Below are 12968 nucleotides of genomic sequence, written 5' to 3' on the forward strand. Positions count from 1 at the left end.
TTTTTTAAGATTTAATCAAATGATCAAATAAATATATCGATCCAAACAGAAAGTATGTTGAAAACCTAGAAACAAAAGGTTTTAAAAAGTAATTAATCTGATCAGAGCTCTCTCGATCCAGCAGATAAGCATGCATTAATATATATATATGTTTGGATGTATAAAGGGCATTTATATATACATTGACATTGAGTTCAAAACAAAGCTTTGAGAATTAGACCACTAGTCCCCTAGTCCAGAGGTTCTTAACCTTTTTGACCTCAATAGTTGTGTCCAGTGCGAGGCAGAAGGAGGAAAAACTCCCTGAAAAATAGAAACAAAACTTTCACAGGGAAAAAAGGGAAGAAACCTTCAGGAGAGCAACAGAGGAGGATCCCTCTCCAGGATGGACAGAACAATAGATGTCATGGGGACAGATGAACAGCGTTACAAAGTTAGATAAACATTTAATGAATATGACAGAAATGTTTGAATAATTTGCATGGACCACGATCCAGACCTCCACAATCCATGAAACAGAAGGATGGGGGCATCACGAAAGAGGCTAGACCAATGAGGTCAGCCTTTGAGGCAGGAGGCACAGAGAAGGAGGCAGGGCCCTTGGGATGGAGGCCATGTCTAGGCCAGAGGATGGATGCAGGAAGCAGGAGCAAGGACCCAGGACCAGCGTCAGACCCAGCCAGGTCCAATGGACCCTACGAGACGTGAAGTCACAAAGACTCCGGAGAGGAAGCAGGGGTAATAATGTACAATGGAGAGATGAAAATTCATCCATAAGGAGAGAGAGAAGAGGAGATAGGTGCTCAGTGTATCTTAACACGTCCCCCGGCATCTATAAGCCTATAGCAGCATATCAAGGGGCTGGACCAGGTGAACCTGATTCAGCCCTAACTATAAGCTCTGTCAAAGAGGAAAGTCTTAAGTCTATTCTTAAACGAGGTGACTGTGTCTGCCTCCCGGACTGAAGGTGGAAGCTGGTTCCATAAAAGAGGAGCTTGATAACTAAAGGCTCTGGCTCCCATTCTACTTTTTAAGACTCTAGGAACCACAAGTAGTCCCGCATTTAGTGAGCGCAGCTCTCTAGTGGGGCAATATGGTACTACATGCTCCTTAAGATATGATGGAGCATCACCAATCAAGGCTTTGTGGTTAAGAGAAGAATTTTAAAAGTGATTCTTGATTTTACTGGGAGCCAGTGCAGAGCAGCTAGTGCAGGAGTGATGTGATCTCTTTTCTTAGTTTTAGTGAGAACACGAGCTGCAGCATTCTGGATCAACTGGAGGGACCTAAGAGACTTATTACAGCAGCCTGATAATAAGGAGTTGCAGTAATCCAGTCTAGAAGTAACAAACAAACATCAACAACAACAACAACACCTCCTGTTAACGCAGGTAAACACACTGCTCCAACGAATCAGTGACGAGAACATTTAGATCACACATTTGATCTCGATGAATGAAACGTTCAAGTTGAAAAGCTTTATTGATACCTTTATTTTTTTAAACAGTAACAGTTTGTACATACAAAACTGCTCATATAATTAAAGTAAAAAATATAAATAAAATAAAATAAATGTGTTTATATATATAACATACTATAATTATGTTTTTATATATCTATACAATTGTATTACATGTATATAAATAATGATATATTATTTATATATATATATATACATATATATCATATATATTATTTACCGTCAATAACCCCATTTGTATCTGTCTTTTCACCTCATTTGAAATATGTATCAGATATTTGCCCTTCCTGATGTACATTCTTCTTAATAAATGTAGGGCACCTTCCACATCCCCTCCATATCATACCTGATGTACTCTCGCTGTATTCCCTCCCCCTCCTAACCCTAACCCTATCCCACCATTCAGATTCTCTTCTACCTTATCCATGGTGACCTCAGCTGACCCTCCCATATTCCTCCTGCTACCCTGTCCACCTCTCACATTGTGCTTTCCTTCATCTCCTCTCTGCCTCGTCTCTCTGCTCCACATCCATAGCTAGAACTCCGGTCATTTTGATCCCACCAATGGGATGGTTTAACACGGGTTCATAGAGCGACCTCGTTCTCTCTGTTGAATCTGAGTTGGGGGTTAAGGCCTAACGCTTCTATCACAACACACGTAACTTCTGCTACTTCAATAAATATATTAACGACATAGTAAAGCCTTTTTTTGTTTACTTCTGTGTGTGGCAAAAAAAGAGTTTTCAGGTTTGTGATTGTGCATGACATTGATGTGTTCTATGCTAGAACTGTTGGTATGATATCCTTGTATATATTACGAAACTAGACTCATATATAATAAGTATTTACAGATATTATGACTCTGCCCTAGAAAGTAACCAATCCAGTACTTTTTACTGGCTTAAAAAAGCAGTTATTCGCCGACTACAACCCATAAAATGCAGCTCAGAGTCACTGAAAGGTCATTTACGTCTCAGAATGAATGAATTAAATTCATGGAGGCTCTGGAGGCGTCTTCAGGTTCAGGAAAATTATGCAATTCTCCACTTTAATAGATAAATATACATTTTATATATTATTGTTGTATGGTTGTTACTTGATCTGTTAGTTGTCACACACACACACACACACACACAGAGATATTTGGCCTCAGTGGAAAACGTCTGGGGAGAAGAGGAAGGTTAAAGTTCGATGTCATCTACTTCCCATGAATGTCATGATCTCAGACGACATTACCGACTATTTAAGGAGCTCAAACGTCTTTTTTGGGACGGTTTAGTAAGTTTAGTATGACATCAACATGTCATAGTATCGTATAGAATAGTTTTTCATAAAATAGTTTGCTCACGTTAATAGTTTCCTAACTAATTCCAAAATATATTAGAAGAAATATCATAGTATAGTTTGCTTTTTTAGTAAAATTCATTAAAAAGTCACGTTATAGTTTCTCTAAAATAGTATAACAAAAAGTCTTTGTATAGTTTGTTCTTCTTCTTCTGATTCGAGTCACGGCATTTATTTATCTGGGTGTCAGGAAAAACGTACTGTGGCCAACACAATAATATAATACACCATTTTGTTTTATTGCTGACGGTGCACTTAAAGCCATGGTGATGTACTCGTATGGATCCATACCCGGTTTCATCCACATGGTTTGATGCACTTATTGGAAGAGACTTGGATAAAAGCATCAGCTCCATGAATGGAATGAAATATTAGATTCTCAAACCGTTGGAGTACAAACACACTTTAGAGAGTGTGAACTACATCATTTATAATATATATATATATACTGAAGAAATACGTGTGCCGTTTGTGACGGAGAACTAAACGTGACTTACATTTCCTTATTTACGGGACTTTAGGCCACAAAATGACTCACGATGAATAAATAGAGCACTTCACTGTCGGTCAGCCCATTCATTTAGTAACCAAGATAACAAATAATGAAATATAATATGAATGAAAGATAAATAAACAGGCAAGTGGTTTACGACACATACAATATATATACGATACTATATAGTTCCCATGTTCCATTCTACAACATGTCCTATCAATACAACAGACTGAAATGCCAGATATAAACTTTAAAAAGGTAATTGCTGAGCACCTGCCGCAATATGTCTTTAATTCCTGCATCTCTGTACTCTATTTACTACGATCTATTTTAGATGACGTTTGCATTTTTAAGTTGGCTCAAACTAAGACTGGCACAAACATAACATACCAAAACAATTCAGATGGATGTAACACCCTGTTAATGTTGTGTCTGTCTCCCCAGGAATTGGTCATTCCCATCACCTGCCCTCAGCCTCTCCGGATTATGTCATTCCCGTCACCTGCCCCAGCCACTCCCGTCTCGCTGATCCCTGATGTCCCACACCTGTGTTTCCCCACCTTATATATTCTCCCAGTCTTTGCTTTGTTCCCTGCCAGATTGTTGTGTGTTTTGCCCCTCGTGTCAATTCGCTCATGACCAGTCTGGTTTTAAGTAAAAACATATGTTCCTCAAACCCAGAGTTGGACGTTTCTTCTGCACTTGAGCTTATTTGTGTGAACCTGTGACAATGGATCCGCCTGTGGAAATGAGATACAGGAATACAGAAGAATTCTTCCATTATTTTTGGTCTAATCTCATTTTTCCATCTGTTGATGAATATGCATCATAAACCAACTAAAGATGCACAGACCATAGTGTACGTCCCTCGGTGCTTTAGACACATTTAGAAGATCTGCCTTCCAACACCCCGAGAAATCATTCAAAGGACAACATCCTGCTGTCAGCTGCACAGCTCAGGAAAGGAGCGGTTATTACTTTATTATTACGTCATCATTTCCCCAGCGACCGCTTCATGTTTCTTACGCTCATCAAAGGTTTATTTGACCCAAACCTGATTTATGGATGTGTTGTTGACTTAAGAGGCGATGCTGAGTCATGCATCCTCCCCATGGACGGATTAAGAAACCACGGGCCCCTGGGCCTGGACGTGTCAAGGGCCCCCCCCCCCACCCGAAAAAAAAAAAAAAGTCAAATTTTTAATAAAAAAAATATAATTGATTTTTTTTACATCGCTAACAAAACAGTCCGTATGGAACAACGATACCGGAGCTGAGCAGACAACATAACGCGAATTATATGACCATGACATGAATGACTTAAGCCTAGCATATAGGCCTACCGGCTATGGCGCATCGTGTCATATCATCATATCAATAGTAATACAAAGTTAATAAAAGCGACTTCATGCAGAGGCTCTGGCTTAGGGGCCCCCTGAGCTCATGGGCCCCTGGTGCCGGTAGGCTCGTTCGGTAATCCATCCCTGAGTAGGACTATTGGGGCCCTGTTACTGACATGAATGACTTAAGCCTAGCATATACCGGCTACGGCGCATCGTGTCATATCATCATATTCATATCAATACAATGTTAATCACAGCGACGTCACGCGCGGAGGCTCAGGCCCAGGGGCCCCCTGAGCTCATGGGCCCCTGGGCCTGGGCCCGGTAGGCCCGTTGGTTAATCCATCCCTGATCCTCCCGTCTCCTGGTGGAAGTCATGGAAGTCATTGAGAGGCAGTCATGTGAGGCTCAGGCAGAAGCTTCAGTAAAGTCATCAGGTAATAAACCAGTTCAAGAAGGAATGTCTTTAAACATGAGATGACTGCTCACTTTACACCTCTGGTGAGATTTAGAGACATTGTTGTTCGTAGAAGAGTTGAGATGTAACTGTATGAAGGAGATGGACCCTCGGACAGCGACGGGGTTTTACTGCTCAGTTTACAATACACTTTTGATTTTAATCAAATCGTGTGATCGTCTACTTTTGTTGAAATGCCGTTTGATGGCTTGTCGTCAGAAGTGTTGGGGACCAACTGCTTGAACGAGTCTCCTGCTGCATTGCAGGCTTCGTCGGTCTCAGGTTGTCCAAACTTGCTCCGCCATTCTTTCTTTAACCTCAAGCTGCTTTAACTGTTCCTAAAATAAGTTGTTTCTGTTGTATTCGTTCACTGAGACCTGTACACGTGTCAGGCTGCTGTAACATCTCACTGCCGCCTAGGGGATGAAAGGGAACAGCGCCACCTGCAGGGAGGGGAGCTGCAGACCCCCAGAGGACGACTCGCTGCCGTCGTGATCCAACTGAAGGGCCGAGGGTTCGGGTTCTTCCCCCGGGACCTCGACCCACACAGCCTGGAGCCCGGCTCCGCCTCCACGCCACCATCAGTCACTCATGTCAAACCCGTGGAGGACACTTTGGGGAACAGCCATTTTATTAATCAAATTCGAATTTTTGTGTTAGTTTCTCTTTATTCCAGTGCCACCATGGTGAACACTCATGTTAAAAATAAAAAGTGACATCTTTTTTTGTTTTTGTTTTCTCATTAAAATGTATAATCATAATGAAGACAGTTAATTATAGAAACTAATCATAGAAACTGACATAATGACCTCACAGCATTTTGGATCAAACTCTTCTCCCTTCAGGCGAACTCAAAGGAACAGAAAGAACAAATGGGCCAGGGTAGAACAAATAACAGCTTCTTACGTAAATCCACTTATTTTTTTCTTTCAATATTTCCCATAGACATTATAAGTTTGGTTTGAAGGGGGGATTCTGCTGGATTGTCTCACGTTTCTTTTTTTTAGCATTTTTTTTCCCTGTAGAGGAGCATCACTGCAATGCAGCGCCAGTACTGAGGAGTGAGAGCCCTGAAGACTCTACCTAGTGCACTGAGAGTAAGGGGATCTGGACACACTTGAGTGTTGTGAAGTGCAAACCATTAGTTCTCTAAACCCTCCCTATTCTAGCTAACATCATTTACCACCCTGGCAAACAAGCAGTGGCAAACTACACCTGAATACATAGCTGGAGTGTGACCGGCCCTGTAAGTATACTCACAACATAGTTATTTTTCATCATTACAGTACAGTATAGAGCAATAGTTTTCATATACTTTTCATATCTTTTTTCATATTGCACCATCAGAGAATGGGACACAGAGAAAGAGCAACAGAGACTCCATTTCCTAATTAAAACGAGATATGTGCAAACATGACTAAGGACTTTATTAACCAAATCAATTCTTCCCTGTAATATCCACAAATAAAAGTGATTTCTCTTTTTATATATATATTTATAGTAATAAGAATAATAAATCTTCACATTGGATCATTTCATAGTGTGACAAAATGCTCGACTGGGCTGTCCAGCCTCGATCGTAATCCTCATTGTCTTTTAATTGGTCAGTCCCCATGCATCCATAGGAAATAGATTTTTTTTTCTTTAAAAAAAGTTACAATTTGAGAGCAGCTGAAAAGTTTGGACTGGTGTCAATTGCTTTTATTCCAAGATTTCTCCCGAGATTCATTCAATGTTTCAGAAGGATATTCCATAGGAAAAAAATGACTCCAAATCGTCATCTTCCACTCCAGAAAAAAAGGATGTCCGGGTTCTTATGAAAACTTGTAGTAATGGTGATAATAGATCATTTGGTAATCAATAATGAATGATCATTAATAGCTGACAACTAACAATTAATAATCACTGATTAATTATAAAGATTTTAACAATAATCAAGAATAAATAACGCTCCCTCGTTACTCCATTAGTTTGGCAAAACTCCGACTCGAGTTGTTTCCGATGAGTGCATTTTTTCTCAAGTGAAACAAAAAGAAAAAAGAAAGAAATACAAACAAGATATAAAAGAAAGCTCTAAAATATATAAAAGGAGATTAGTAAAAGAGAGGGGGGGGGGGCACATATATACAGAACTGCGTGGTGAAAGTCAGTTTACTGCACTTGCGTGTTAAGTCCAGTGTTAGTGAGTTCTAGCCCCGCCCTCGGCGCCCCTGCTGTTATACCAGCGTGTAGGACTTGGCGTAGGGGTTGCTGCTCGGTTTCAGATGTCCTCGCGAGTCCAGCAGGGACTCCTGGGAGGTGCTGAGCTTGGCGGCCTGGGCCAGCTCCGAGCCCTCTCTGTGGGGGAGTGTGGCTGCGGCGCCGGGCTGCCACTGGGCCACGGGGTCCCTGTTGGCCTGAGGGGCCTCTGTGGGCGTCGGCGGCGCCATGCGCGAAGGCCGCTTCAGCGAGCGACTCTTCTGGGGCTCCAGGCAGGCCTGACCCATGGCCGCTCTCTCCCCGCTCGCTGTCCCCCTGGATGACCCCGAGCAGGTCATGCCTCGGTTTAACAGGAAGTCCATGCGCAGGTACGGAGGAAGGTGAACCAGCTCGCCCCCTGCAGGACAATGCACATCAGAGTTAGGTATAGGAGGACACCTTCCTGTCTTGGATTAAATAACTTCATAAGAATCCAAATAGCAGCTAAAAACTGTTAAAAATATCAACTAGTTGCAGCTAGCTAACGTTCCACTAGAGCGGACGCTTTGTTTTGGAAGACTTTCTTCATAATTTGGTCTTCAGAAGAGTCCGTCTCATGACTCACCTTCAGAGCATCGCCATCATCTTACTAAGCACTAAATCTAGTGTGTATTCAGTATGACCACACACACACACACACGCACACACGCACACACGCACACACATACACAACAGCTGTCCCCTTGTGTCCTTGACCTCATCTAGTTTCACTGGAGGATCTAACCTTCAGCCTTCATCCCGGGACTGTGGACTCTCTATGACAATATTAATATTATAGAACTATAGCTAGGATACAAATCTACACCTCCAATGATTGCCTGGCTGCGTCTCAGCAGCAGCTCTATGTAGGTGTAGAACCTCCATCACACACGGTGGTCAAACCAAATAAAGAAATTGACTTTCTCATTCTGTTTTAACAGAGCATCCAGAGTCTATCCTTAGATTTGAATTGAGCTATCATGAATATTTTAGTCAACGGTGTCAAATATTAATCTACTAATATTCTGGAATGTCCAATTTGAATTAACTCGGTTAGAATTTTTGATTTTATGGTTCGCCACTTTCTTTCTGAAAGACTTTGATCCCAGAGTAACCGACAATCATACATACTAGAAGACACTTTGCAGCACTTGTTCTGGATTTACTGTTACGTTTAATCAATATTAGACAGGAAGTTGAAGTTTAGCGATTAGTGTCATAATGAGGCCGGTTGAAATTACAGGTTAGCATGCCGCCGGGGGTTCGGTCAGACACGGTCTGTGGCCTCACCCGGTCTGTGGGCCTTGGGCGCCGCCATGTTCATGACCCGGCTGACGTCCTGAGGCTTGGGCGGGGAAGCAGTGAAGCGGCAGATGCCCGATTCGGACGGCGTGCTGGAGGTCAGGCTGTCCGTGTAGTCGTTGGTGCCCGCCGTCATCTGCTCCGAGGAAGTGTCAGAGATGAAGCATTCGGTGATGGTGAACTTGGCGTGGCGCAGCTGCTCCTCCATCTTGGCGTGCTCGTAGGCCCTGGCGAGCTCCTCGTAGGTGGAGGACGCGCTCTCCGTCGACACCATGCTGCTCCGCGCTCGGTCTGGACACGGGGCCGGGGTTAGTGGGGGGGGGGGATTAGTGTTGAGAGTTAGTGGAGGAACTGTTGGGATGTCACGTTGTTAAAGCCGTCAGACGGCTGACACTGATTGGCCGTTAGAGATGATGGGTGGTGTTACGCTGGTAGAGCTCCGCGTCCTGAGGGGCTGCTCACCTGTGTCCTGAGATGGGCTGACGCTGTAACTGTCGCTTTCCTTGTCAACGGAGCCCGCCACCCTGGGGGTGGGCAGCCTCCAGTCGGTGCTGAGAGTGTGGGAGGAGACAGGGGGGTGTGGGCGGTTCAGGGTCCACTGGCTGGCGTAGCGGTTGCGAGCAGCTGGGCCGGCTTTGGCCATGCGGCGGGCGGTGGGGTCTGAGAGGGTGGAGGAGAGCGCAGGGTGGTTATTCAAATATTCCTTTTTTATTACAGTTTTAACTATGTTCTGGCTCTGTGGCACTCTGAGATTCTTGGATGAAGAGTGCCTTACAAATGGAATCCATTATTATTATTATTATTATTATTATTATTATGCTGGTCATGGGAGAGACTGGACTCAATCAACCGGTCATGGGAGCAGTGGTAACGACAAAAATAACTAAAATATGGACACATGCAGCTGTTGACTGACATCACCAACCAAAAGGAATACAGGACTTGTGACTCAGACTTCCTTCTCATCATACCTGCCCGTGGTAACCATAACAACCACGTGTTCCTTTTTTATATTAGAAATTATACTTCCACCATAGTTGGAGAAGGTTGAATGTGCAACAGCTCAGTCAGTTAACGTATGTCAGTGTTTATTGTGTGAATGTAGAACTTTGGCGTCCAGGCTTCATCACTCCCCACAGAGAGGATAACATCTGAAACACAGGTGGTGTTGATGCTTAAAAATATGCAACCATGTGCCAGCGAAGGCAGAAGGAAAAGGAGGCTGAAGCCAGTGAGCGGGACGTGAACTTAAAGTCGGCCTTGCACATGTTCTATCCGGGGGGTGTAAGTAAGACATATGGTGGTAAACAGGCACATTAGAGTAAAAATAGAAAGGTAAAGAAAACACTGCTTGGAAACATATCTTGGAAAACAACGGACTCAAACAAAAACCCCATGTATTAAATTTGATCTGTTATGAAGATGAAAATAAATAAATAAAAGATATCCGTACTGAACTTACTGGTTCCTGGTCTGGCATCGGACACATCCACCAGGGGCCCGGTGGCCTGGGACAGGGACTGGTAGTGGACTGTGTGGGTGACTGTGGACGACTTCTGTTTCTGGGTCTCCCCAAAGTCGTTATCGGTCAGTAACACAGTGGACCTGTCGTCTGTGGGGCGGCGACAGAAAACGAGCTCAGCACTACGATCGCCAGCTTCATCCGCTGCGAGAGTTACTTGTGACTTTCCTCTCTGGTGCCGGGCCTTACCGGCAGTCTCCATGGTGTCTCTCTCCTCGATCAGGAGCTGAGCTCTGGGGATGTCAATGTGCATGCGGAGTGTCTGCTGCTGTTTGTTAATTGGCTCAGATGGACGTGTGTTTTTACTGAGGAGCACAACAACAAACAACTAAATGAGGGAAGCTCCAGTTGGCCTTCTTTACGGTCAGATAGCTGTTGACCATTCTTACCTCATGAGCATCTCAGCCAAACTTTTTGCATCTGGGAAAAGAAACGGAGAAAACATCAGAAATTATTCATCGGCAAACTTGCCTGCAAATTGATAATTATAATTGAATTAATACATTTGAAATTTGAAAAAGTATATTGAAGATACAATAAACGATAAACAGAGTCCACTTCCTCTTTGCAGAATAATATCTGCACAATTTCAATTGTACTGTCCTGTATGACACATGTCATCGTATGACAGATTTCTTCTCTGACCTCAAACACTCGCGACAACACGTTTCCTCGTGAGAGCCACCGAGCTGCATGTGAACAGCTGAAGGCTCCGTCTCCTCACAGAGTGAACACAGTGGTGCTTTCAGGGACCTTGTTTTTATGAAATTGACCACGCTGATAGCATCGCTCAAAACCGTGTGTAGTTCACGGCACATCTAGTTCTTCTCTGTGTATGACAGTGTGTCCATTGCACGTTGGAGAGACTCTCTTGACCAGCGCCTGCGAGCCCTTCCTTTTCCCCGCCATGGTTCACCATCTGTGCAAAGTGATTTGCACTCCCGCGGCTCATTTACGTGAGTGAGGTGTAATATCGCCAAGTGTCTTTTGAATTTGTCGGGCTTCATACTGTCCGCTGAGTTTTCAGAAATAAAACTCAGACTGGTCTCTCCTCATCTGCATCGCCCGCGGATTATTTTATTTTCCCTCGTGCCAAGCGTCTCTTCGTGGTCACACTACTGAGCTACACACTACACGTGAGTCGAAAAGGAGCTCGGACATCGCGATCGCGCATACGCAAGCGTAACCTGTTAACGACGTAGCCGTAACGTAAACATTACACGTACTCTTGTAATATGTGAAGTTCTCCGCACTGCCCCCGCGCCCCACCTGTAACAGTTTGAGAACCACTGTGTCAGATGATCGCTCTCATCTCACCACGCAGCCTTTTGAGCCTCTGCTCCCTCCTCCTCCTCCTGAGCACCAGCAGCCCGATGAAGATGACGACGATGCCCACCAGCACGCAGGAAATGGTCACCATCATCTTCAAACCCTCGCCGCCCCCGGAGTGGTCCTCGCTCACATTGGGCGCCTTCACCAACGGTGCGATGGTACCTGTGAGGAGGTCATATGGTTTATGACAGATCATGGTGCTCCGCCCACAACAGCTCCATGACATTATTCCCATGAGAGTGAACGGCGTTGTCGTAGGAACATTTGATTTGTGTCGTTTAATGATAGCTACTCCTGCTGCATTCTCTTGACCTTGACATTTGACCTTTGCTAAATGCCGAACTGTACTTAAAATGCAAATGACCTCATCCTTCAAAGCTAAATGTTCAGCTTGACTGTTCTCTTCACGAAGTAACTGAAGGAGGCAGTTAGCTGGTCTTCAGACCTGCTTAAAGCGGAATACCAATGTGTTTTATATTGTCCAATTCATCACGGGAGCCTCGATCCCTCTGAGTTATGAACAGAAAAAGGGATTCCTTCCTCTTGGCTTTAAACCACTCCTGTTAGCCAGACTCCCTGGGCTCCAGTTCCTGAAACATAAGGGTTGTGTCACCGATTCTCTGCCTGCTCAACCGTCAGACTGCCAGTGATCCTATTATACTACCTCTGGAGCAGCGGGTGAATCATTCACTTCCCTGCCACTTCCAGCAGGCCGTGACAGATGTTTCAGTGGCTCCGTTCCCTGCGAATAAATGAGTCGGAAACGGTATCGGTGCGTTAACTCACTGCCGTCGTAGCTGAGTGTCGAGAACTTGACTCTCTTTTCGGCGGAGCCGGCGCTGTTGTAGACTTTCATCTGCAGCTCGTACCAGGTGGCCTCCTGCAGGTCGTACAGGATGTAGCTCTTGGTGAGGGAGGTGCGCTGCGCCGTGGTCCACGCGGGTGCCTCCACGGCCCGATACTCCAAGGTGAAGGAGGTGATGGGGCATCCGCCGTTATTCCAGCCATTCAGGTTAAGCTTGACCCGGGTGGCATTGATGGTGGTGAACAGCTCCTGGTCTTTAGAGTACTGAGGTTCTGCAGAGCAGAGATGACTTGCCTCAGTGTGTGAAGATGAGACTGAACACCTGCTGCCAAGGCCAGATGTGCTTAGTGGTGATAATAATCACAAGTAACAAGAATGTTGGGCTCCATGTTTTCATTGTGCTGATTATTCACTATATTAATCAATTATATAACGTTATACCTGATCTATTAATGTAGAAGACTAAGAAAACCAGCAAAAGTTTCCATTTGGAACCAAAACTGAAGTTAAAGACTGCATTTTTTTATTTCTTCCATTTGTTTTATTTCTTCATTTTGTAAAAAAAATTAATAAATTAAAAATTCATACTGAAAATAGTAGCCAATTAGTTCAAATCATTCCGTTTGTATACAGTGTGAATGTAATATACCATGTTTAAAATAACGTGTTAC

At 44.0% G+C, this 12968-nt stretch overlaps 1 protein-coding gene across 6 annotated transcripts in view; it reads right to left on the reverse strand.

Annotated features, from left to right (window-relative positions):
- Positions 1–6525: 6525 nt before the first annotated feature.
- dscama (Down syndrome cell adhesion molecule a) overlaps positions 6526–12968 on the reverse strand; it is a 134128-nt gene continuing 127685 nt past the window's right edge. For 3 of the 6 annotated variants that reach the window (XM_056443970.1, XM_056443962.1, XM_056444005.1), the window contains 7 exons: positions 12279–12569; positions 11478–11654; positions 10550–10580; positions 10092–10465; positions 9101–9298; positions 8627–8929; positions 6526–7715 (listed from right to left, as the gene is read on the reverse strand). In XM_056443970.1, the coding sequence (XP_056299945.1) occupies positions 7336–7715; positions 8627–8929; positions 9101–9298; positions 10092–10465; positions 10550–10580; positions 11478–11654; positions 12279–12569 (1754 nt within the window). In that variant the 3' untranslated portion in view covers positions 6526–7335. The remainder of the gene's footprint in view (positions 7716–8626; positions 8930–9100; positions 9299–10091; positions 10466–10549; positions 10581–11477; positions 11655–12278; positions 12570–12968) is intronic. The other 3 variants (XM_056443997.1, XM_056443989.1, XM_056443979.1) reach the window with 3 other exon arrangements.

The sequence above is a fragment of the Pseudoliparis swirei genome, chromosome 3, assembly GCF_029220125.1.
Source record: "Pseudoliparis swirei isolate HS2019 ecotype Mariana Trench chromosome 3, NWPU_hadal_v1, whole genome shotgun sequence".
Taxonomy (NCBI): Eukaryota; Metazoa; Chordata; class Actinopteri; order Perciformes; family Liparidae; genus Pseudoliparis; species Pseudoliparis swirei.